This window comes from Balaenoptera acutorostrata, chromosome 19 (assembly GCF_949987535.1).
Source record: "Balaenoptera acutorostrata chromosome 19, mBalAcu1.1, whole genome shotgun sequence".
Taxonomy (NCBI): domain Eukaryota; kingdom Metazoa; phylum Chordata; class Mammalia; order Artiodactyla; family Balaenopteridae; genus Balaenoptera; species Balaenoptera acutorostrata.
In genome coordinates this window covers 36,730,373-36,758,304 of record NC_080082.1, presented here as the reverse complement: position 1 = coordinate 36,758,304, position 27,932 = coordinate 36,730,373, and the positions used below count along the sequence as shown (strand labels likewise).

Below are 27,932 nucleotides of genomic sequence, written 5' to 3'. Positions count from 1 at the left end.
ACTCACCAGCCTGAGTGGCTTGTCTGCTCACCGGCTGAGGCAGGTGGGTGCTGGGAGCTGAGGCTCAGGCTTCGGAGTTCAGATCCCAGGGAGAGGACTGGGGTTGGCTGCGTGAACATAGCCTGAAGAGGGTTAGTGTGCCACAGCTAGCTGGGAGGGAGTCTGGGAAATAGTCTGGAACTGCCTAAGAGGCAAGAGACCATTGTTTTGGGGTGCGCGAGGAGAGAGGATTCAGAGCACCGCCTAAACTAGCTCCAGAGATGGGTGCGAGCCGCGGCTATCAGTGCGGACACCAAATATAGGCATGAAACGTTAAGGCAGCTGCTGCAGCCACCAATAAGCCTGTGGGCAAGCACAGGTCACTATCCACACCTCCCCTCCCAGGAGGCTGTGCAGCTCGCCACTGCCAGGGTCCTGTGATCCAGGGACGACTTCCCCAGGAGAACACACGGCACGCCTCAGGCTGTTGCAATGTCGTGCTGGCCTCTGCTGCCGCAGGCTCGCCCAGCATTCTGTACCCCTCCTTCCACCTGGCCTGAGTGAGTCAGAGCCCCCAATCAGCTGCTACTTTAACTCCGTCCTGTCTGGGTGGGGAACAGACACCCTCAGGCAACCTACACACAGAGGTGGGGCCAAATCCAAAGCTGAACCTCAGGAGCTGTGCGAACAAAGAAGAGAAAGGGAAATTTCTCCCAGCAGCCTTAGGAGCAGCGGATTAAATCTCCACAATCAACTTGATATACCCTGCATCTCTGGAATACCTGACTAGACAATGAATGATCCCAAAATTGAGGCAGTGGATTTTGGGAGCAACTGAAGGCTTGGGGTTTGCTTTCTGCATCTAATTTGCTTCTGGTTTTATGTTTATCTTAGTTTAGTATTTAGAGCTTATTATCATTCGTAGATTTGTTTAATGGTTTGGTTGCTCTCTTCCTTTTTTTTTTTTTTTTAATTTTATTTATTTATTTATGGCTATGTTGGGTCTTCGTTTCTGTATGAGGGCTTTCTCTAGTTGCGGCAAGTGGGGGCCACTCTTCATCGCGGTGCGCGGGCCTCTCACTGTCGTGGCCTCTCTTGTTGCGGAGCACAGGCTCCAGACGCGCAGGCTCAGTAAATTGTGGCTCACGGGCCTAGTTGCTCCGCGGCATGTGGGATCTTCCCAGACCAGGGCTTGAACCCGTGTCCCCTGCATTGGCAGGCAGATTCTCAACCACTGCGCGACCAGGGAAGCCCCTCTTCCTTTTTTTATTATATATACAATAGTTTTCTTTTTTCCTTTTTCTCTTTCTGTGTGTATGTGTGTGCTTCTTTGTGTGATTTTGTCTGTATAGCTTTGCTTTTAGCATTTTTCCTAGGGTTCTGTCTGTCCGTTTTTTCGTTTTTTTTTTTTTTTTAATTATAGTTTTATAGCACTTTTATCATTGATTGATTTGTTCTTTGGTTTGGTTGCTCTGTTCTTTCCTTCTTTCTTTTCTTTTTTTTAATTACTTTAAAATTTTTTTTTCTTTAATGATTTTTTTTATTTTAATAACTTTATTTTATTTTCCTTCTTTCTTTTTTTTTTTTTTTTCTTCTGCCTTTTCTTCTGAGCTGTTTGGCTGACAGTGTCTTGGTGCTCCAGATGGGTGTCAGGCCTGAGCCTCTGAGGTGGGAGAGCCGAGTTCAGGACATTGGTCCACCAGAGACCTCCCAGCCCCACATAATATCAAATGGCGAAAGCTCTTCCAGAGAGCTCCATCTCAATGCTAAGACCCAGTTCCACTCAATGAGCAGTAAGCTACAGTGATGGACACCCTATGCCAAGCAACTACCAAGACAGGAACACAGCCCCACCCATTAGCAGAGAAAAAGCCTAAAGTCATAATAAGTTCCCAGACACCCCAAAACACACCACCAGACGCGGTCCTACCCACCAGAAAGAAAAGATCCAGCATCATTCACCAGAACACAGGCACCAGTGCCCTCCACCAGGAAGTCTACACAACCCACTGAACCAACCTTAGCCACTGGGGCCAGACACCAAAAACAACGGGAACTCTGAACCTGCAGCCTGTGAAAAGGAGACGCCAAACACAGTAAGTCAAGCAAAATGAGAAGACAGAGAAATACACAGCAGATGAAGGAGCAAGGTAAAACCCCACCAGACCAAACGAATGAAGAGGAAATAGGCAGTCTAACTGAAAAAGAATTCAGAGTAATGATAGTAAAGATGATACAAACCTTGGAAATAGAACGGAGAAAATACAAGAAACGTTTAACAAGGACCTAGAAGAACTAAACAGCAAACAAACGATGAACAACACAATAAATGAAATTAAACATTCTCTAGAAGGAATCCATAGCAGAATAACTGAGGCAAAAGAACGGATAAGTGACCTGAAAGATAAAATAGTGGAAATAACCACCACAGAGCAGAATAAAGAAAAGAGAATGAAAAGAATTGAAGACAGTCTCAGAGACCTCTGGGACAACATTAAATGCACCAACATTCAACTTATAGGGCTCCCAGAAGAAGAAGAGAAAAAGAAAGGGACTGAGAAAATATTTGAAGAGATTATAGTGGAAAACTTCCCTAATATGGGAGAGGAAATAGTCAAGTCCTGGAAGCTCAGAGAGTCCGATACAGGATAAATCGAAGGAGAAACACACCAAGACACATATTAATGAAACTATTAAAAATTAAATACAAAGAAAAAATATTAGAAGTAGCAAGGGAAAAGCAACAAATAACATACAAGGGAATCCCCATAAGGTTAACAGCCGATCTTTCAGCAGAAACTCTGCAAGCCAGAAGGGAGTGGCAGGACATATTTAGAGTGATGAAAGGGAAAAACCCACAACCAAGATTACTCTACCCAACAAGGATCTCATTCAGATTCTATGGAGAAATTAAAACCTTTACAGACAAGCAAAAGCTAAGAGAATTCAGCACCACCAAACCAGCCTTACAACAAATGCTAAAGGAATTTCTCTAGGCAGGAAACACAAGAAAAGGAAAAAACCTTCAATAACTAACCGAAAACAGTTAAGAAAATGGTAATAGGAACATACATATCAATAACTACCTTAAATGTAAATGGATTACATGCTCCCACCAAAATACATAGACTGGCTGAATGGATACAAAAACAAGACCCATATATATGCTGTCTACAAGAGACCCACTTCAGACCTAGGGACACATAAAGACTGAAAGTAAGAAGATGGAAAAAGATATTCCATGCAAATGGAAATCAAAAGAAAGTTGGAGTAGCAACTCTCATTTTAGAAAAATTAGACTTTAAAATAAAGACTATTACAAGAGACAAAGAAGGAGACTATATAAAGATCAAGGGATCAATCCAAGGAGAAGATATAACAATTGTAAATATTTATGCACCCAATGTAGGAGCACCTCAATACATAAGGCAACTGCTAATAGCCATAAAAGGGGAAGTCGACAGTAACACAATCATAGTAGGGGACTTTAACACCCCACTTTCACCAAAAGAAATGAAATTGAGTTATTTATAGTGAGGTGGATGCACCTAGAATCTGTCATATAGAGTGAAGTAAGTCAGAAAGAGAAAAACAAATACCGTATGCTAACACGTATATATGGAATCTAAAAAAAAGGTTCTGAAGGACCTAGGGGCAGGACAGTAATAAAGACGGAGACGTAGAGAATGCACTTGAGTACAAGGTGAGGGGGAAGGATAAGCTGGGATGAAGTCAGAAAGTGGCATGGACATATATACACTACCAAATGTAAAATCAATAGCTAGTGGGAAGCAGCCGCATGGCACAGGGAGATCAGCTCGGTGCTTTGTGTCCACCTAGAGGGGTGGGATAGGGAGGGTGGGAGGAGATGCAAGAGAGAGAAGATATGGGAGGAGATATGGGGATATATGTATATGTATAGCTGATTCACTTTGTTATACAGCAGAAATTAACACACCATTGTAAAGCAAGTATACTCCAATAAAGATTTTTAAAAAAGAAAATATGGCAGAGTTAAGCTACACTTAGAGTAGACAGGAAACAATTTAAGCCAAACTAGATGGTTTGAATAGTGTTCTGCTTGTATACATTTAGTACTGAAAGAATGCCTATTATAGTATTCCAATTCTATAAGTAAATATATGTATTAGAATGTAGGTTAATTTCTGTTTTAATATGTTCATTATAACATGGGTATGGCAACCTATGCTTCTTAATGACAGATTTGTTTCTGCTCCTAAGGGTCTTGAGTTTGCTTTGTCTCCCCACAGAGATTGCATGTTTTTTGGGGATGTTTGACAGTTGGCCATAATTAGACTTGGAGGTTGTTAATGACATTAAGGTTAATTCTGAATAATCATGCTTCAGAAATAATTACTCATTTTGGTTATAAAGTTGTATTGAAGACCTGTTAGCATCACTCCTATGTAGTTCAGGGGCATATTTTAGTTGAGCTTTTCTCCCTCTTCCACCCTAAGTAATGCTCGTTTATCTGGCATGTTTAGAGAAAGTGGTAATCTTGGTTTCCTATGGCTTCTGCACATAGACACTAAACTATGTATACCAACCCAAGGGTACTTTAATATCACATTTGCAGCTCAAATTCCATTCAGTTATCTTTTTGCTGTTTCTTAATTACTGATTTTTAAAATTACAGATTTAAAATCACTATGTGGGGCTTATCCATCCTTGCATTGATCAGGAGGATTCTGATTAACAATTAATCAAAATTCCTTGATTTCTAATTTTGTGACCAGTCCTAGGCTAAGTGCAAGAGGAGATTCAAAAATTTAAGGGTGGAGAAGGGAAGACAGTCAGTAGTTAATATACAGTGTGCCAGTGCTATACTTAAAATATTTCTTTTAAGTCTCACTATAATCCTGTGAGGTTAAATTTTCCCCAACTTTACAGATTAGAAGTCCTAGCTCAGAGAGAGCCCAAATCCACAATGTTGTGAAGGACATAGCTGTGATTGCAGCCAAGGTCTATCTGTTTTCACAGCCCATGTTCTTTCCACAGCCTCCTAGGTATTATGACAGTGTCTATCCAGGAGCTTCCTTGCACTCTGGGGGATGAGGAGGAGGGACGATGGAGAGCAGGGAGACCTCTTTTTTTTACTTGATTGAACCTTGGGATTAACCTTATTCACTAGAGTAAAAGATGGCTTCTAAAAAATGTGATTGGATTCCATACAAGAAAGCTTTGTCAGTTATGATTTTATTGTATGTAGGTCTTCACAGAAGGCAGTTTACTGACACAGACTCTCAGGACAGCTTTGGAGCAAATCGCCAAAGTCTGATGGTATAGTGTAGAAAATGGCAAAAACGTCTCTGCCCTGTTTTACTTAGCCAGTGATGTAAACTTCAGTGCATTTGATGAGAAGAAAATTAACTAGCATTCATTGTCTACAAACCCTATACTGTCAGAAGTACTTCTACTTTTTTTCTGGTTGAGAATATTTTTATTCTTAGTGCTAGCTTACTTTGCTAATTCATAGTTTATTGTGATTTTTTTCGATTTACATTCAAGACTTCCTCTGTTCAAGCTTACCCTATAAAGTGTTATCAGGGCAATTTATAATTAGTAGTGTTAACATTCATATTAAATGCATTACTGAACTCTGCCAAGACAAGAAATACAGACCAGGATTTATCAAAGTGCAAATGATAAAGGAAAATGGTTTGTTTCCATCTTTCTAAATGCTGAATAGCTTGAAAGTATTGTTTCTGTAGGACTTGTGTTGAATAACATATGACACAGCAAAATGCCTAATGTCACATGCTTTTAATCACTGTAATAACAAGACATAATAAAATTAAATATTTCTTGTAAAGATTGGGAATGGTGTATAGTGAAGTTCTTTTTCCCCTCCATGTAATTCAATTAATATTTAACTAAGATGCTATCATTTTAAGTCTTAGAAGTTTGGAATTGAAAATTTTTACTTGTAATTTAAATATGAAATAATGACTCTGGGTTTCTCTTCAGAAATCTTATATGTTCAGATTAGTATTATCCTTTATAAAGTAAGTCACTTGTAAGCTATATACATTTACTCTAGTGATCAAATCATTTTTAAATCATATCCTTTCATGATTTCATTCAGATCCTCCTTTATGAGCAATAGAAGAAGAGAACAGAACAGATTAAAATAGAAGAATAGAACAAGTTGAATTACTGCATGATCACAGCTTAGGGTATTGATCAGTGAGTCTTACCTAACTTCATCTGCTCTGATGAATCACCTTATTCATTGCAGCTGATTCCGAGTAATTGTAGGCAAATTTTAGATATCAGAGGATATTAATTCCATTTGTTGAATAAATATTTATTGAGTGCTCACTGTTTTCCGGGCACTATTGGCACTGGGATTATAACAGTGAATGAAACAACTACTGTTGAGAAATTTAAATAACTGTGTCATTTCTGAATGCATTTTTTTTCATCAAGGGAGTTCCAGAAACTTTTTAGAAACACTAGAATTGTTAGAATACAGCTCTGACCTCACAGAAATCATATACATTCATGATATATTATGGCAAGGGACTCTACTAGACTATAAATAAGAAAGGAAAATGAAATAGCTAATTGAGTGATTGGTATTTATAAGATCAACTCATGAAACATCAACCAGATTTAATATCCTTCAATAGATTTTATAGGCTGTGCTCCTTCCTTAAAGGTCACTGGAAGAACTTAATACCTTTTTATTAAAAATAAAATGGGAACAGTTGAATGGCCTTTTCACATCTTATCTGGATTAGTTGAAGAGGCAAATTTTACTTCTATTTTAAGAAGTTGTGCTATTTTATATTTGCCACTTCATATTTTACATTTAAAATCTGTTTCTTACCCAACTTGCCATGGAGAAACATAGACTTAAGAAGTTGAGGGTTCAAGATGAACTGTGATAATAAATTGGAGTTAAGTAGGGAAAAGTATACATATATGTATATATACATGCACATATAATTTTGGAGCAGTCTGTTGTTTAGAGCAAAAAATGAAAACAGGGATTAAGGGCTCTTAACTCTTCTTAGCCAAGCATTTTTATGAGGTTTCATGGTATAGGACAAAGAGCACACATATAGTTTGTCTTTAGAGAACCCCATGTTCAAATTTAGACTGCCATTTAATAACTTCTTTGTGCTTCAATTTAATGCCAACCTCCTTCCTTTGCCAGGAAGATGAAATGGGACAATGTATGTAAAGTATCCGGTACAATGCAAAGTAGTATGCATGCAAAATTTCCCTTTCTCATTTTAAGACATTATACAGTAAAGAAAATCATGGTTTAAGTTTTGTTTTTTTGTTTTGGAAGACGATGTTGGTGATCTTGAAGATGCTCAAAGTGCTGAGTCATGTATAGTGTATTCGAACCTTTTAACTATAAAAGTTAACGGGTATCCATTCTAAAGTTAGTAAGGTAAGTTTTTCAACTTGTCTAATCATGAATGTCTGAAGAGGTGGGCCTAGATGATTAAATCAAGTTGGACGGGAGCAGCAGGAGATAGCATAGCCTGTGAGAATATTGTAAACTGGTCATCAGAAGTTTCCTGAAAACAAACTTTTCAGGAAAACTATTTTTGTCAGCTTCTCTCCATGTTTTCCCTCTTCTTACCAAACTTTCACTGCCATGTACTATGTACTAGATATGGTCCCTGTTGTAGATTGGCTTCCAGTGTAGTATAGCACATTAATCAACTGGTGAAAATAAAATGTATTGTCATAAGCAAGAACTATACTTAAGGTATTTACAGAGTGCTGTAAGAATGCAGAATATGGAACAATTAACTCTGCCTGTGGAATTGAAGAAGGCCTCCCCCTAATCATGTGGGTCACGCAGTTCAATTCAATAAATATTTGGATTGTGAACCTCCTAGTACAAGCATTAGGGATACAAAGGTGAGAATGTATTAGAATAATTTGTCCCTTCTATAGTAGTATCCTTCTAGTTTTTATCAGTGGAGGAGTAAAAGGGAATTTTAAGATGAAGAACTTATCATCCCAAGTTAATGATTTAATTTAAATTTCAAAGTTGCTTGAAAATGCGTTGTATCATATATAGATGATAAACATATAATTATTATACTCTGGGAAGCCTTGATATCTTAACAACTCAGAAATTAATGTTTTAATAATTAACTGATAAACCACAGATGTGGTTTGCATATATTTTGTATGTTCATATACAAGGCTATCTCTTTGCTTTTTCCATGCCTTCCTGGTCTGTACCCTTCCTGCTCTCCTCACCTTCTCTATATGCATGTAAGTATAAGGACTATCCAAACCTCATGAAACTGTGGGGCTTTTTGACCCTCTACAATACAAGGGCTTCAGATTCTTCTTAGTTCCTGATTATTTTGTTGGAGAATATGTTAGCTCAGGGATTTTGATTATTCAACTTCTTCTTTGTACATACTTTCTTATTAGTTTATTAGCCTCTGCACTTCACAGTTTTCAAAAACTTAGGCTTAAGAGACTAAGGCTTTCAGAGACTTTCCTGACTGAAAAATCACAGTTCTTAATGTCCTATGTCTATAAAATTAGCTGTTTACCATTAGCTCAGGCAGAGATTCTAAAGCTGCAGTCTTTAGAACTGGTGAATCTCACCCTGCTCCATTCCCAAAGTTAGAGAATCATTAATAAAACACAGACAGAAGATACTGATTGATTCTTTCCTTGGGCTAAGATTCTACTTTCACATTTTTTGTGTATTTCTCTGCTAGAACCTAAGACCTATAGAAAAATGAAAGGGTGCAGGATACTTTATGTTTTAACTTTGTATCAATATGCCTCATTGAGTGCTACTACAGTACTTAAAAAAATCAATATATGTTGCTCCAAGCAATTGCTATTTTTAGAGACATTAATGTATCTGCACATGAAGCTGATTATTGTTTAAGCTGTTTGTAAATATCATATGTCCATGATGGATTTGAAATCTTGCATATAAGTAGATCAAATGCTACATTATTAGATACTAGAGTTTTTATATAGCTTTTGAAAATTAAGTTGTATTATTTCAAGAGGAAATTGTCTATTTGAATCCCATAGTTTGAGATGGTCTCTTTATAATTTAGGACAAATGGATCTTTCTATTGAATATTTTGTAACCTAAAAAGAAAAAAATTTTACCAATTTGAGCTTCTTAAAATGAATGGAATTTACTACTTACTTTAAAAGCGGTTTAGAAAACAAATTCCCAATGGATAAAATAGCTAAGTGGGAAAATTTATTTTTTTAACATTATAAAAAACTTAGAAGAAAATTGCAGTAACTATATGTATAACCTTGAGGTTATCAAAAACCTTTTTATTTATTTATTTATTGTTATTTTAAAATAAATTTATTTATTTATTTATTTATGGCTGCTTTGGGTCTTTTTTGCTGCACGTGGACTTTCTCTAGTTGTGGTGAGCAGGGGCCACTCTTCATTGTGGTGCATGGGCTTCTCATTGCAGTGGCCTCTTGTTGCGGAGCACGGGCTCTAGGCACACGGGCTTCAGTAGTTGTGGCACGCGGGCTCTAGAGTGCAGGCTCCGTAGTTGTGGCACACGGGCTTAGTTGCTCCATGGCATGTGGAATCTTTCCGGACCAAGTCTCTATCAAAAACCTTTTTAAACAGAAAGGAAGACTAGAACCAAATGAGGAAAGAGATAGATTGACTGTTACTTTTTTTTTTTTTTTTTTGACATTGGTATACTAATGAAAGCTCAGGGGAAAATATTTGAAATGGAAATGTTAAATAGCACACAAAACATACAAAGAGCTCTTAGAAATTGATGACAAAAACACTGATAAAGCAGTAGCAAATGGCAATAGGATGTAGGCAGTTCACAGAAGAGCAAATCCAAATGGCCAGTTTGTAAAGATTCTCAAACTCACTAATAGTCTGGGAAATGAAAATTAAGTAAAAGGGGGCTACTGCTTTACTCCTATCAGATTGGAAAAGCTTTTAAAAGAATGGAGCCCTTATATTACTGGTAGAAATGTGAATTATTTTAGCCTTTTTAAAAAATGTAATTTGCCATTTGTTGTAAAAAGTGCATTTATCATTTAATTCAATACTACTTCTTTACGTGACATTACTGAATGCAGAGTTGGGAAGATATGTATTGTAACATGCTATTACATAGTATTTCCAACGTACAGATATATAGGTATAAATAAACTCAAAAGTATATATAATAGTAGAATGTAGTAAAATAATTAGGAAGTGATGAGGCTTGATTATTTATTACCATTGTTTTTAATAATTAGTTGTAATTTAATTTGCAGTTATGGCTGTGTTTCACAACCATTCCCAAAATTCCTGACAATTTAACAGTTGACTCTCTCCAGCCAGTTCTAACTGGTTCTAGCACACTCCTGGTTATATCTATGTATATCTGTGTTTTGCAGTATTGTTTGTGATGGTAAAAATCAGAAGCAAATTATATACCCACTGATGGGGGGCTAGTGGAATAAGTTGTAGTATAGCAAAAGAAAGAGCCATCACTTTTACTGATGTCCCTGTGTGTTGTTAAATGAGAGGAGCTAAATGCAAGCACAGGTCTGTGTCATGATCCCATTTTTATAAAACGAGCAAGGGCAGACTCTTCTCTCATTTTTGCCTATATGTTTGATTATATAAACATGGAAAATGTGTGGTTATGAGTACAGAAGAGGGCAAGAGGATGAGGTAAGGAAAGAAAGGACTTATGTCCATGAGAAAAACAGTATGTATGTTATGATCCTATATGTGGTAAATTTTATGTGTCTATGTGATATATACACACTAAAAAATATATACACATTAAAAAGTGTACGCATTAAAAAATATATACACAGTAAAAAATGCCTGAAAAGAATGCACCAAAATGTTAATGTACCAAATGTACCAAAATGTACCAAAATGTTAATGATACCTTTTTTAGGGTGATAGAATGTTATCTTTTTTTTTTTAATCTGAAAAGAAATTATTTTAATTGAGGGAGAGAATCAGAATCCTATGGTCCTTTCTAAGGATTTAAATTTATAATAAAATTATCTTGTGAAAGGGCATACTTGGGTCAGTGTGTCAATAAAATTTACCCTTTAGTGATATAATTTCTTCACCTAAACCTTTATGTGTATCACTTCAAAAAAATTCTTAGTATATAGTATCTTGTTTCATGAGACATGTGTATAAGTTTTAGAACTGTATTAGGAACTTCCCTGATGACGCAGTGGTTAAGAATCTACCTGCCAATGCACGGGACACGGGTTTGAGCTCTGGTCTGGGAAGGTCCCACATGCCACAGAACAACGAAGCCCCTGTGCCACAACTACTGAGCCTGCGCTCTATAGAGCACGCGAGCCACAACTACTGAGCCCGTTTGCCACAACTACTGAAGCCCACGTGCCTAGAGCCTGTGCTTTGCAACAAAAGAATCCACCGCAATGAGAAGTGCGTGCTGCAACAAAGAGTAGTCCCCGCTCGCCACAACTAGAGAAAGCGCACGCGCATCAACAAAGACCAAATGCAGCCAAAAATAAAATAAATAAAAAATAAATTAAAAAAAAGAACCATACTAAGTATGTGTGCATATATGTATATATATTTATGACTTAACATCTTCCTGGAGTTCAGTTGTTACCTTCATATTTAGATGGCAATTCATTATTTGAAATTGCTGGTAAGTTTAGAGATTGCAATGCAGGAGTTCCCTGTTCTCTGAGCCCCACAGGGGGATTAAATTTTCCTGTCCTTTGTCTTTTAAGGAACTCACCACTCTACCTTGAGATATATATATATATATATATATATATATATATATATATATATATGTAATATAATGTAGTCCTTTTCATAACTTTACCTTTCTTCCTAATCTGTAGGCCTTGGTAGCCTGCTAGATGTATGGTCCAGAGTCTTATGCATTCACTGTATATATTAACTGAATGAATAAATAATGATATTTATCTTAGTCCACCACCATGCATGGAAAAATGATAAAGCTACTTTAGGGATCATCAAAGTCTTGATTAATAATATTTTTGTATGTATTAAAGAGCTTTGAATCATATAAAGTAAAATGCCCAAATAATACACTAATGATGTTGTTTTGGTTTGCTGATCAGTTTTCCGCCTTGAATTTCCTCTTGGGTCATCTATTTCATGCTTTTAACAGTTGCTATTTAACTATCAGTGCTGTTTTGTGATTTCTTAAGAGCCTCTCCATAACGCTCAGAAACCTTCTGGGTTTATAGTGCAAAATTCAGAAAGCTTATACCTTTGTTAAGTTTATCTCTTTCTATAATACTGTTTATGTCTCACAGAGCAGCTCATTCTTTAGTCTCTTTGTTAGTAAATAGCCCTTTCTTCCTTCATGCTAAAGCTGTAATACTTCTCTTCAAGTAACAACTTCTGCTTCATCTTCTTTGTCACTGTTATCTGTTTGATGGAATGTGTTCTGAAATGAAGATGTAGACTGTATTTTTCTAATACAAAGTGAATTGTCTGGTAAAAAATCAGGTTGACATGTTTAAACTCATTTTACAAACTTGATAACTGATAAGTTTCATTTTACTTTGTGGTATTTAGATATAGGCAAAATTCAAATGAGAAAAACATGGAAAGGAGAAATTTATATTTTAAAAACTCATTTCATTTTGAACTCTAAACATTATTAGAGTTTTCTGTTATTTCATTTTTTCTTTTTCAGAGTCTGAGTTTTATTTATTTTTTTAATTCCACATATAAGGGAGATCATACAGTATTTGTCTTTGTCTGACTTATTTCACTTAGCATAATACCTTCAAGGTCCATCTATGTTGTCACAAGTGGGAGGATTTCCTAGTTTTTATGGCTAAATAATATTTCAGTGTGTGTGTATGTGTATCACAACTTCTTTATCCATTCATGTATCAGAGAACACTTAGGTTGTTTCCATGACTTGGCTATTGTAAATAATGCTGCTGTGAATATGCAGGTGCAGATATCTTTTGTTTGTTTGTTTGTTTGTTTATACTGCAGGTTCTTATTAGTCATCAATTTTATACACATCTGTGTATACACGTCAATCCCAATCGCCCAATTCAGCACACCACCATCCCCACCCCACCGCAGTTTTCCCCCCTTGGTGTCCATATGTCTGTTCTCTACATCTGTGTCTCAACTTCTCCCCTGCAAACCGGCTCATCTGTACCATTTTTCTAGTTTCCACATACATGCGTTAATATACAAAATTTGTTTTTCTGACTTACTTCACTCTGTATGACAGTCTCTAGATCCATCCACGTCTCAGCAAATGACTCAATTTCGTTCCTTTATATGGCTGAGTAATATTCCATTGTATATATGTACCACAACTTCTTTATCCATTCGTCTGTCAGTGGGCATTTAGGTTGCTTCCATGACCTGGCTATTGTAAATAGTGCTGCAATGAACATTCGGGTGCATGTGTCTTTTTTTTTTTTTTTTTTTTTTGGAGGGGAGCAATTTTATTTACTTTGATTAGGTAATACATTCACATGGTTCAAAATTCCAAAGTTGCAAAAGGGTATTCAGTAAAAAGTCTTTCATTCCTTTCTGCCAACCACCTAATTCTCTTCTCAGGAATGTAATCAACATCATATTTATTTTTCAGATGCATGTGGATTTTCCCTCAATTTTTATACAAATGCTATCATATTATTCACTGTTTTACATCTTTTTTTTCTGATTTAACAATGTATCTTGGAGATTGTTTCATATTCATATATCAACAGAGAGGGAGCTCCTCCATTCTTTTCATTGGCTGCCTGAAACGCCATTGAGTGGAGAGACCATGATAGATTTAACTGTCCTACATTTAGGTTATTTCCAATCTTTTACCGTTAATAGTCTTTGCTCATGTATAAGCATATTTGTAAGGTACATTTCTTTTTTTTTTTTTTTCCACACACACACACACTGTATTTTATTTTTACAAGAGATAGATAGACTGACACCAAGCATTGTACATGGATGACCACAACAAAAGCAACAATGATTGCAATTACCAAACATGAAACACACTTATACTATGTCATAATATTGACATTCAGTCCAGTAATCCTCCACTGTAACAGCTCCTTTACTTTGCAGTGAAAATTGATTTGTATATTCTTTTCCTCTGAGTCCTTGTGGGATTTTTTTTTTTAATTCAGACAGAAAGTCACAAAAATTATACTCATCCTCATCAGTTCACTCAGTCCCATGTAATTAATTTCTTTTTTTTCATCTTGATCTTTTGTTAGCAGTTTTATGAGTTCATCAGTTTTTCATTAGAGTTCTGAAAATGCTTATTCATTCAGTTCAGCAGTACAGTCAGTTACCAGAAACCTGTACTTGTCAGAGTCTTTTCCATGAATTTCTTGAAGATGAAACTCTTTTATAGGAACATATTTGCAAAATCATCAGAGTACACCCAGAACTGTCTGTAAATGACAAAAGACTTAAAAATGACCATGGTTAAAGATTTGATGAAAGTTCATAATAATGCAGTTGACAAGAAAATTAGTTATTTCTGAGATATACATTTTAAAGTAATAACTAGGATTATTACTTATAACATTATACCAGACCATATAAGATTTTTAGAAGTTTCCTGTAATGTCTGAAACATTTATATTAACATATTTCCATACATATTTCCATACAAATACAAATATAAGATTTTTAGAAATTTCATGTAATGTCTGAAACATTTATATTAACATATTTCCATACATATTTCCATACAAATACAAATATAAGATTTTTAGAAATTTCATGTAATGTCTGAAACATTTATATTAACATATTTCCATACATATTTCCATACAAATACAAATATAAGATTTTTAGAAATTTCATGTAATGTCTGAAACATTTATATTAACATATTTTCATACATATTTCCATACAAATACAAGATTTTTAGAAATTTCATGTAATGTCTGAAACATTTATATTAACATATTTCCATACATATTTCCATACAAATACAAATATAAGATTTTTAGAAATTTCATGTAATGTCTGAAACATTTATATTAACATATTTCCATACAAATAACCCAATGAAAGTTTAGTATTAGTTGTTTTGTTTGTTTTTTTATACTGCAGGTTCTTATTAGGCATCAGTTTTATACACATCAGTGTATACATGTCAATCCCAATCGCCCAATTCAGCACATCACCATCCCCACCTCATCGCAGTTTTCCCCCCTTGGTGTCCATATGTCCATTCTCTACATCTGTGTCTCAACTTCTGCCCTGCAAACTGGCTCATCTGTACCATTTTTCTACGTTCCACATACATGCATTAACATACGATATTTGTTTTTCTCTTTCTGACTTACTTCACTCTGTATGACAGTCTCTAGATCCATCCACTTCTCAACAAATGACTCAATTTCGTTCCTTTTTATGGCTGAATAATATTCCATCGTATATATGTACCACAACTTCTTTATCCATTCGTCTGTTGATGGGCATTTAGGTTGCTTCCATGACCTGGCTATTGTAAATAGTGCTGCAATGAACATTCGGGTGCACGTGTCTTTTTGAATTACGGTTTTCTCTGGGTATATGCCCAGTAGTGGGATTGCTGGATCATATGGTAAATCTATTTTTAGTTTTTTAAGGAACCTCCATACTGTTCTCCATAGTGGCTGTATCAATTTACATTCCCACCAACAGTGCAAGAGGGTTCCCTTTTCTCCAGACCCTCTCCAGCATTTGTTGTTTGTAGATTTTCTGATAATGCCCGTTCTAACTGGTGTGAGGTGATACCTCATTGTAGTTTTGATTTGCATTTCTCTAATAATTAGTGATGTTGAGCATCTTTTCATGTGCTTCTTGGCCATCTGTATGTCTTCTTTGGAGAAATGTCTATTTAGGTCTTCTGCCCATTTTTGGATTGGGTTGTTTGTTTCTTTAATATTGAGCTGTTTATATATTTTGGATATTAATCCTTTGTCCGTTGATTCGTTTGCAAATATTTTCTCCCATTCTGAGGGTTGTCTTCTCGTCTTGTTTATGGTTTCCTTTGCTGTGCAAAAGCTTTGAAGTTTCATTAGGTCCCATTTGTTTATTTTTGTTTTTATTTCCATTACTCTAGGAGGTGGATCAAAAAAGATCTTGCTGTGATTTATGTCAAAGAGTGTTCTTCCTATGTTTTCCTCTAAGAGTTTTATAGTGTCCGGTCTTACATTTAGGTCTCAAATCCATTTTGAGTTTATTTTTGTGTATGGTGTTAGGAAGTGTTCTAATTTCATTCATTTACATGTAGCTGTCCAGTTTTCCCAGCACCACTTATTGAAGAGACTGTCTTTTCTCCATTGTATATCTTTGCCTCCTTTGTCATAGATTAGTTGACCATAGGTGCGTGGGTTTATCTCTGGGCTTTCTATCTTGTTCCATTGATCTATATTTCTGTTTTTGTGCCAGTACCATATTGTCTTGATTACTGTAGCTTTGTAGTATAGTCTGAAGTCAGGGAGTCTGATTCCTCCAGCTCCGTTTTTTTCCCTCAAGACTGCTTTGGCTATTCGGGGTCTTTTGTGTCTCCATACAAATTTTAAGATGATTTTTTCTAGTTCCGTAAAAAATGCCATTGGTAATTTGATAGGGATTGCATTGAATCTGTAGATTGCTTTGGGTAGTATAGTCGTTTTCACAATATTGATTCTTCCAATCCAAGAACATGGTATATCTCTCCACCTGTTGGTATCATCTTTAATTTCTTTCATCAGTGTCTTATAGTTTTCTGCATACAGGTCTTTTGTCTCCCTAGGTAGGTTTATTCCTAGGTATTTTATTCTTTTTGTCGCAATGGTAAATGGGAGTGTTTACTTAATTTCTGTTTCAGATTTTTCATCATTTGTGTATAGGAATGCAAGAGATTTCTGTGCATTAATTTTGTATCCTGCAACTTTCCCAAATTCATTGATTAGCTCTAGTAGTTTTCTGGTGGCATCTTTAGGATTCGCTATGTATAATATCATGTCATCTGCAAACAGTTGACAGTTTTACTTCTTCTTTTCCAATTTGTATTCCTTTTATTTCTTTTTCTTCTCTGATTGCCGTGGCTAGGACTTTCAAAACTATGTTGAATAATAGTGGTGAGAGTGGACATCCTTGTCTCGTTCCTGATCTTAGAGGAAATGCTTTCAGTTTTTCACCGTTGAGAATAATGTTTGCTGTGGGTTTGTCGTATATGGCCTTTATTATGTTGAGGTAGGTTCCCTCTATGCCCACTTTCTGGAGAGTTTTTATCATAAATGATGTTGAATTTTGTCAAAAGCTTTTTCTGCATCTATTGAGATGATCATATGATTTTTATTCTTCAATTTGTTAATATGGTGTATCACATTGATTGATTTGCATATATTGAAGAATCCTTGCGTCCCTGGGATAAATCCCACTTGATCGTGGTGTATGATACTTTTAATGTGTTGTTGGATTCTGTTTGCTAGTATTTTATTGAGGATTTTTGCATCTATATTCATCAGTGATATTGGTCTGTAATTTTCTTTTTTTGTACTATCTTTGTCTGGTTTTGGTATCAGGGTGATGGTGGCCTCATAGAATGAGTTTGGGAGTGTTCCTTCCTCTGCAATTTTTTGGAAGAGTTTGAGAAGGATGGGTGTTATCTCTTCTCTAAATGTTTGATAGAATTCACCTATGAAGCCATCTGATCCTGGACTTCTGTTTGTTAGAAGATTTTTAATCACAGTTTCCATTTCATTACTTGTGATTGGTCTGTTCATATTTTCTATTTCTTCCTGGTTCAGTCTTGGAAGGTTATACCTTTCTAAGAATTTGTCCATTTCATCTAGGTTGTCCATTTTATTGGCATAGAGTTGCTTGTAGTAGTCTCTTAGGATGCTTTGTATTTCTGTGGTGTCTAATTTTATTGATTAGAGTCCTCTCCCTCTTTTTCTTGATGAGTCTGGCTAATGGCTTATCAATTTTGTTTATCTTCTCCAAGAACCAGCTTTTAGTTTTATTGATCTTTGCTATTGTTTTCTTTGTTTCTATTTCATTTATTTCCGCTCTGATCTTTATGATTTCTTTCCTTCTGCTAACTTTGGGTTTTGTTTGTTCTTCTTTCTCTAGTTCCTTTAGGTGTAAGGTTAGATTGTTTACTTGAGATTTTTCTTGTTTCTTGAGGTAGGCTAGTATAGCTATAAACTTCCCTCTTAGAACTGCTTTTGCTGCATCCCATAGGTTTTGGATCTGGTGTTTTCATTGTCATTTGTCTCTAGGTATTTTTTGATTTCCTCTTTGATTTCTTCAGTGATCTCTTGGTTATTTAGTAACGTATTGTTCAGCCTCCATGTGTTTGTGTTTTTTCCTTTTTTTTCCCTGTAATTCATTTCTAATCTCATAGCGTTGTGGTCAGAAAAGATGCTTGATATAATTTCAGTTTTCTTAAATTTACTGAGGCTTGATTTGTAACCCAAGATGTGATCTATCCTGGAGAATATTCCGTGCGCACTTGAGAAGAAAGTGTAATCTGCTGTTTTTGGATGGAATGTCCTATAAATATCAATTAAATCTATCTGGTCTATTGTGTCATTTAAAGCTTCTGTTTCCTTATTTATTTTCATTTTGGATGATCTGTCCATTGGTGTAAGTGAGGTGTTAAAGTCCCCCACTATTATTGTGTTACTGTTGATTTCCTCTTTTATAGCTGTTAGCAGTTGCTTTATGTAATGAGGTGCTCCTATGTTGGGTGCATATATATTTATATTTGTTACATCTTCTTCTTGGATTGATCCCTTGATCATTATGTAGTGTCCTTCCTTGTCTCTTGCAACATTCTTTATTTTAAAGTCTATTTTATCTGATATGAGTATAGCTACTCCAGCTTTCTTTTGATTTCCATTTGCATGGAATATCTTTTTCCATCCCCTCACTTTCAGTCTGTATGTGTCCCTAGGTCTGAAGTGGGTCAATTGTAGACAGCCTATATATGGGTCTTGTTTTTGTATCCATTCAGCAAGCCTGTGTCTTTTGGTTGGAGCATTTAATCCATTCATGTTTAAGGTAATTATCGATATGTATGTTCCTATGACCATTTTCTTAATTGTTTTGGGTTTGTTTTTGTAGGTCCTTTTCTTTGCTTGTGTTTCCCACTTAGAGAAGTTCCTTTAGCATTTGTTGTAGAGCTGGTTTGGTGGTGCTGAATTCTCTTAGCTTTTGCTTGTCTGTAAAGCTTTTGATTTCTCCATCAAATCTGAATGAGATCCTTGCCGGGTAGAGTAATCTTGGTTGTAGGTTCTTCCCTTTCAGCACTTTAAGTATATCACGCCACTCCCTTCTGGCTTGCAGAGTTTCTGCTGAGAAATCAGCTGTTAACCTTATGGGAGTTCCCTTGTATGTTACTTGTCGTTTTTCCCTTGCTGCTTTCAATAGTTTTTCTTTGTCTTTAATTTTTGCCAATTTGATTACTATGTGTCTCGGTGTGTTTCTCCTTGGGTTTATCCTGTATGGGACTCTCTGCGCTTCCTGGACTTGGGTGGCTATTTCCTTTCCCACGTTAGGGAAGTTTTCGACTATAATCTCTTCAAATATTTTCTCTGGTCCTTTCTCTCTCTCTTCTCCTTCTGGGACCCCTATAATGTGAATGTTGTTGCATTTAATGTTGTCCCAGAGGTCTCTTAGGCTGTCTTCATTTCTTTTCATTCTTTTTTCTTTAGTCTGTTTCGCAGCAGTGAATTCCACCATTCTGTCTTCCAGGTCACTTATCCGTTCTTCTGCCTCAGTTGTTCTGCTATTGATTCCTTCTAGTGTAGTTTTCATTTCAGTTAATGTGTTCATCTCTGTTTGTTCTTGAATTCTTTAATTCTTCTAGGTCTTTGTTAAACGTTTCTTGCATCTTCTCGATCTTTGCCTCCATTCTTTTTCCGAGGTCCTGGATCATCTTTACTATCATTATTCTGAATTATTTTTCTGGAAGGTTGCCTATCTCTGCTTAATTTAGTTGTTTTTCTGGGGTTTTATCTTGTTCCTTCATCTGGTACGTAGCCCTCTGCCTTTTCGTCTTGTCTATCTTTCTGTGAATGTGGTTTTTGTTCCACAGGCTGCAGGATTATAGTTTTTCTTGCTTCTCTTTCTGTTATTTTGCATCTTTTTCTTTGTCTTTGGGAACTTGTACTCCATTGTTGATTTCTTTCTCCTCCACATTTGTATTGGTATTGATGCTTTTCAGATGTTTAATTCTTGTTTAAAATGTTTCCATTATTGCTTTTCCTTTCTAAGTAATTTAATTTTATGCAGTTACTTCAGAAGCAATATAGCGGTTATCACTGAAGTGTTGACATTTATCTAGCCAAGCTGTTCTTAATTTACCATGGGCTTTCTTTGAAGATATAGGAAGGTTTAAGGAAACATAGATTCTCAGTGAAATAGCTGATTTTACTTTTACACTTTTCTGCTTTGCTTTGAACATCTTCTCTTTTAGCTCCTACTGAATGGGTATTTATTTTCTTGAAAAGTCTGGTTTCCCATTTGTTTATTTATTGTTGCTTCTAAGAAACTCCACGGGTGATTTTATTGAAAAACATTAGATGACAGAATCATTTTAGTCTCTTGGGGGAGGTAAGGGGCACCTTAAATGTAATAGTACTTTTAAAGGAAGTAATTTTTCACTCTAAAACCCCTGATACAATGTCATTAAAATAATCTTTCAAAATAAATTCACCTACTATTATAATGCAAGTAGATTTCAGTTTTGCATATTCTATTTCAATCTTTATCCATATGCACATGTATTATTTATCTAATTGTAATGAAAATATATATGCAACATTTGGTGACTTTATTTTTCTTATATAATGCAAAATCTTAGCTCTATGAATAGTGCTCTAAATAAAAACAAATCATTTCACCACAAAATAAATAAAAACAAATCTAAATAAAATCTAAGTAAAAAAATCATTCCACAATCATTCCACCCCAGCAAACATGTCCCCTTTAGTCTTTGTATATCCATATGCACAATTTAAAACATGATGATTTGTACCTGATTTTATTTTATTAATTATGGCTGAATTTCACCAAGAGTGTATAGACCCCCCAGAGCTTATCACCTAACATGCAAGCATTCCTTCCCAGCTGCCAGGCTGCCCATATACTGCCAATATATTTAAATCTACCCAGAGCTAACTGAATGCAGAGAGGCAGAGGGCATGTGTGGACCCTTGCCTCCTTTGCAGTCCTGATGCTTTCCTCTCTGTGTTGGTAGTCCTCTCCATACTTCACTATGGGGGTCATTCTCATTGGTGTCATTGTGAAGACTTTTCTAGAAAAATCTCTTCACTCAGAGCAAGTCATTTCATATTCCCTGTTTTCATCCATAAGTCATTTTTCTTTCTAACAGAAGATAATGGGACTATTGCCTGAATGTGTAGATCTTTACCTTACTTCCCCTAAACATAAAGAGATTTCAAATAACTTGGCTTTAAACTAGCATACTGGACATAGCAATTTTACGAACATAAATGCTTTAATTTTCTTTAAAAACTGATTCTTAATGCCTGCCAACACGATCCCCCACCCTGGTAAGTTATAGGTTCACTCTTGTGCTATGTTGTTAGACTATATGACATGGATTACCTGAGTCCCAGGGTGGATTAATTGTGACTTTGAGATGTTTATAATTTCTGAGTGCTTTTAACAAGAATGAGAGTCAGTACTTATTCTGATGGCTGAAGGGTCAGATGTCTTCCTTTCAGTCAGCAGTTGAGAAAGTGCACTAGTCAAGTGAACAATTTTCTGTATCCATTTTGTGGCAGATTATTATGATTAATGTGAATTTTGTAACTTTTGAGCAGTGTATTCTGCTAACACCTTGCTGTAGTTTCCATGGCTGAAAAGTAGAAATGGTTTCTGCTTATAGTCTAGATAATAAGGCAAGTATTATCTACCTAGGAGAAAGTGGAGGCTTCAGGCTTTCAGTATGAAAACTATCTGAATATTCATGAAGTGGATGACTTTGGAACATGTACAGTATCTTTTTCCTTGAGATTTTGAGGGTATGATTGTTTGACAGAAAACTGCCTGAAAGTGCATGAAGATAAGGAATAAGGTTTGGATTTCAGGGCATGTAAATAGATATATTGATATTTCTCAGAAGGAACTGAAATTATTGAGCTACTGGACTACCACAGGAGTATTAGTGATATTTGAGATGTTAGAACCAGTATACACGAGTTAGTTGGCTTGACTGCTGGGGGTGAGGAGGGGGATAGCTCATAACATTTAGAAATACTACAAGTGCTTTCTTCTTTCTCCTTTTCCCACCCAAAATTTGACAAGTAGTGAAATGTGATAGTTCACTATAAAAATGAAAATTAGATTGCTAAGTAGAGCTTCTTCATTTGTTTAGAAGTTTCTTTGTTTATCTGGGTGAAAATGATTGAATTTGATGGGTTTTCATTTTTCTTTCAGGCTCAGTTTATGAACCTCTTAAAAGCATTAATCTTCCAAGACCTGATAATGAAACTCTGTGGGATAAATTGGATCACTATTACACAATTGGTAAGCAAAACCTGAGGAAAACATGTCCTTAGGTAGCTATGCCTTAGTTATATTATAGACATTATATGGATGATGTTCTCTCATTTGGACGTTGGGGTAGTTTCAGTGCTTAGACAGCTACATATTCCAATTGCATATGATATGGGGACTAAAAGGAATCTGACAAATCATATCAGTCCCTTGAATCATTTTGAAACTCACCAGTGTCCTCTGTGTCCTTTTAGCCTTCCTAAATATTACCAGATTTGAGAACTAGAGGCTGTCTCTTGAATAATTCTTACACAAAGGTTTTGTAGAAGTATTCCTTGCTTATTTACCTATACATGGTTCCTATGTAGTCCTGAACCTTTTATATCCATTTCTAGTTCATTGAGATTCAAAAGGTAATCTCAGGTTACTGTTACTGATATCAGGCACCTGTTTTTTTGGTTGCTGTTTTGTTTTTGTCAGGATCAACCTGACAAATTTTGTTACTTAATGTGAGCAAGCAACTTTGAGATATGTATGTATTTAGGGGGCTCCTCCTTGTTCATCAGACCATAAGTTGGAAATGCCTATTAATTTTTTTTGTCAGTTTGCTTCTTGTGCCATTTATGTGGCCTAGTATGTCAAATATAAAATTTGATTTACTTGTCTCACTAAGGAGAAGGATTTTTTTGTTTGTGTCAACATTATGTAAAACCTTATTTCAACTTATTTTGGTCAAGATTCTGGTATATATTCTTATGTTGGCCACGTATTATCTTTGTAGCCATAACTAGCTAAAGAGATTAAACTGCCTTTTAAAAGAAATGTCAGTTTTTTACTTTGGACTATGAGGACCAGTTTTTTACTCTGCGAAAAATAATAAATACCCTGGTATTCTGAAAGAAATGATAATTTCAGTTTAGTCTGAAAAAAGAAAAAGAAATTTAAGTCTTTAATCTCTGTGATGGACCAGAGTACTTTAGACCTTTGAAAAACTGTCCTAAAGTAGTTGACATATGCCTATCTAGATTAGAGTAACTTAATTTATTTTGGGGAAAAACATTACTTATCCATTTATAGTTAGACAGGAATAAAATAGCTTTTAGGAAATGTCATTTTAGTGTGTTTATTTTTCTATTTTAGTACTCTTAGGTAGTAGAGTTTGCTTTCTGTATTTGCAGATGCAGAACCTGCAGATAAGGAGGGCCTACTTTATTAACCATTTTAGATAAGGGACTTGAGTGTCTGAGGATTTTCGCATGCATGGTGGGTCCTGGAACCATCCCTGTGCATACTGAGGGACGACTGGAAAACACTGATTTCATACTTCTTTGACTTAAGTTGAATGTTCACAAAATAATTATTTGCTTGCTGTTTTCATGTCGTATAAGGATGGGATTCAGTTTTAAAATGTTAAACATATCACTAATATAATATGTAAAATGAATACATTGCTCTTCAGGTACAAATTAGTCATCAGTGAAAAACAGGATTCTGGCCTGTTTAGGGTTGAGTTAGCTTTGGATTTAGCAAATGTATACAACTCTTTGTTGTATATTTGCTTTATTTTTCCCTATTGAACTTATTTTTGAAAATATACTTAGTTTTTTGGTTTATCTTTTTTTTCTGTATCTGATGTTGCCTTATAACACTTACCGACATAAAGAAGGATGTGCTAAAGGCTTTTTAAATGCCAGTTAGCTGAGTTCTTTCCTCAAAAGTGGAAAGACCCCTTCATGCGGTGTGAATCCCTACTTAGGCTACAGTTACTTACCTGGAGTTGTTTCTACATCTTCAAAAGTTTTATACTACAGCTAAGTTTAGAAACAAAATTGTAGGATGAGGAAACCAAAGAAGTTTAAGACCTTCAGCTCAAGGGAAATGGATGGCTGTACAATTCATTCTTTTTCTTGTTTTCAATTGCAGTCAAGTCAACATTGCTGCTGTATCAAAGTCCAACCACAGGTCTCTTTCCCACAAAAACATGTGGTGATGATCAGAAGGCCAAGATCCATGACAGTCTATACTGTGCTGCTGGGGCCTGGGCTTTGGCTCTTGCATACAGGTAAGCTGGTGTGTCTTTTACTAGTAACTCCAAGTCTAGGTAATAGGGTTTTGTAGCCCCAAGACAAATTGGGCAGCTATCTTCTGGCTCTGCTGCTGAGTCACTGTGTGACCTGCAACTGCTCACATCTCCTTTTAGGACCCTAAACCTTTCAGTTTTCCCAAGGATTTACATGAGACAAGTTCTAACATTTTATGACTTTGTGACCAAAATTTCTCATCTCTAGGTTTGTAAATCATCATTAGTCTTTGACAGAATGAATTGCCCATTCTCTTTGAGTTGATTGGTTTCAATCACAGAGGAAATTGATGGTGATTGAATTTTACAGATGATAAAACTAGGGCCTAGAGTAGTTAACAGATTTGTTCAAAATTGCACGACTAGTAAATGACAGAGCCAGGGCCAGGACTCTTCTCCTTCCCTCTTCCAGTTTAGTGTTTTTCTCACTATACTTCTTTGGGGTATCACTTAATAAATCTGGTTGTAAGTCAAATAATTATTTCATAAAGTAAAAGAAAAATAAATCTTTTCACAATACAAAAGTTCTCCTTACTTCATTTATTTCATTATATATGGAAAGCATCTGTTGTGGGTCCTGAGACACAGTCAATAGTGATACATTTTAACTGTTACAAAAATGAGGTTTCTGAATATTAATTTTCTGAAGGTGATACATGTATGTACTTCTGATTTGAAAATTGTATCTTTCACATGAACATGATTCCTCTGTCTTAAATCATTGATGTGTTGCACTTGTAAAGAAAATCAAATAATGAGATAATATAAAGGCAGTCCCCTTCAGCACTTGTTTGCTAATGTCACTACCAGCGTTTTTTACCATATTCTATGTAAGCACAATGTAGCTTCATTAAATGTCTAGCAACTACTATTCTTAGGACCAGTAGCACCTTAACCAAGTAGTCAAGCCAGTAATGGGACAGACTGACATTAGGTGCCTCCTGATGTGACACATTACCCATATCGACTTCTTACCAAAATGTGTAAATGGCTCTATCTGTAAATAAACAATCAGACAAAGCCAGATTGTGACTACTTGTAAGACAACTTGCCTGAGCTCTTAAAAAATGTAGTAATCATAGAAGATTAGAAAATAGGTGTGTGGGCTTCCCTGGTGGCACAGTGGTTGAGAGTCTGCCTGCCAATGCAGGGAACACGGGTTCGAGCCCTGGTCTGGGAGGATCCCACATGCCGCGGAGCAACTAGGCCCGTGAGCCACAACTACTGAGCCTGCGTGTCTTGAGCCTGTGCCCCGCAACAAGAGAGGCCGTGATAGTGAAAGGCCCGCGCACCGTGATGAAGAGTGGCCCCCGCTTGCCGCAACTAGAGAAAGCCCTCGCACGAAACGAAGACCCAACACAGCCAAAAATAAATAAATAAATAAATAATCCTTCCCTCTACTTTAAAAAAAAAAAAAAGAAAAAAAAGAAAATAGGTGTGAAGATGGCTAGATTATGAGAACTACATGCAATGCGAGAACCTTGATTGAATCACGCATTAAAAAACAGTGTAAAGTATATTTTGGGGATAATTGGATTATATTTGATATACACTATATATTAGACATTATAGTATCAATTCATTGGGTATGATAATGATATTATGGTTATGTAGGAGAATGTCCTTGTTTTTAGGAGATACTTCTGAAATATGTGTGGGTAATGGTACTTCAAATACTGCAGAAAATAAATTAGAGAATGCAAGCTAATTTTAGCAACTGGTGAATCCAGGTGAAGAGTAATTGTAGCATTCTTTTAGCTTTTCTATAGATTTGAAATTTTTGTAAATAAAATGTTGGGGGAAAATTGCTTAAAAAAAAACAAGAGTACAGGCCTTTTCCCAGGAGGCTTCAAAGATCTGATAGAGAATTTAAAGTCTTTTATTTGCTGGGGACACTATCTATGTACTAACTCCCTGGATAATTTATCTTCTTACGTACTTAAAGTAGCAGATTTTTTGTTTTACTAGCAAGCAAAATGTGTTCTATTTGGAGAAATGCAAGGGTACTTACCACAAAATTACTATGAAGCCCTTTTTACTTTCACAATATTATGTTGTGATAGTTTGTTTAGAGAATCCCCATGTTGTAAAATTAGTAGAATTTTGTTTCCAGTTCTACTTGTAAATGCTAATGAAATCATATAGATTATATTAGGAAGAATTCCTCAAAAATTAGGCTGTCAGTGTTTTCTCTTCAGGAATTTATATCAATCTCTTATTGGTAATGAATGCATAATATATAAAGTTATTAATTTTTGAAAATGGGAGTAATTTGATTTTTCTAATTGTATTAGTTTTCAATCAGTCTTGTCAACAATCTCTTGAAACCTCCCTTCTGTTTGAATTTGTGTGTGTGTGCATGTGTACTGAGGACTTAAAAGGATTATTTTATGCACATTTATATTTCATATACATTAGGAGTATAATTTGATGTTATTTAATTAAATAATTGGATAAAGTCAAGAGACAATGAAGTAACTTATTTGCAAAAATACACTTTGAAATAGTTTTCCTTAAATGTAATATTACAGTTTCACTTTGTAATTTTGTTTTATTTTAGAGGGAAGAAATACTAAAATGTTTGACTTTTTAAAATGTCATTTACATATCAAGTTGTAGTCCTAAATATGCCATTGTTTAAAATTATAATTATATTACACTACACCTATATTACACTATGTATAATTATATTACATTACATTATATTACATTATAATTATATGTGAATATAATTATAATTAATATAAATAAAATTTTATATTTTACATAATTATAACCATTATAATTATTTTATTTTATAAATAATTATATTGATTTACATCGTTTAGGTTAAAACTGTTCCTGAACCTAGTCAGTTATACAAAATCTGTTAAAAGAAAGTTGAACCTATACTTTATGCCATACTAAAAAGTATCATGTAGGGTTTTCGCATTTTTTGTTCTTTCTAATATAACGTCTAGAAAAAATCATGACTTTAAATTAGGGTTTAAATATGGAATTTAGTTTTCTTTACTTTTTACATTTGAGAAGAGTAAGTAATTTTTTTAAAAAGAGTATTGACTTGAAAAAGTACTTTCAGACTGTTTAAATGTGCATATATTAGAAATACAAAAACTCAAGGCAGACAAGATACCTTGCACTACTGTCTAAGGGAGAGAGAGGATGCCTTCATGCAAGAAGTTAGCCAGTTCCCTCCCTTGTCAGACTTATTGCTATTTTAGGAACTGAATATAACAGGTGGCCCTAGCTTAGTGCTAGTAAACAGTCAAGTCACATGACCAAACAGTATTCTTATTTTTTTTTCCTTGAAGTTTGGCTGTGTGGAAATAATGCAACAATGATAGGATTCAAGTGTTTAGTTTCTTCACTAGTTATATATTTATA

General features: G+C 35.4%; 1 protein-coding gene across 4 annotated transcripts in view; it reads left to right on the top strand.

Annotated features, from left to right (window-relative positions):
- PHKB (phosphorylase kinase regulatory subunit beta) overlaps positions 1-27,932 on the top strand; it is a 194,881-nt gene that overhangs the window by 17,387 nt on the left and 149,562 nt on the right. For all 4 annotated transcript variants that reach the window (XM_057533263.1, XM_007167634.2, XM_007167636.3 and 1 more), the window contains 2 exons: positions 22,409-22,498; positions 24,392-24,530. In XM_057533263.1, coding sequence (XP_057389246.1) covers positions 22,409-22,498; positions 24,392-24,530 — 229 coding nt within the window. The remainder of the gene's footprint in view (positions 1-22,408; positions 22,499-24,391; positions 24,531-27,932) is intronic.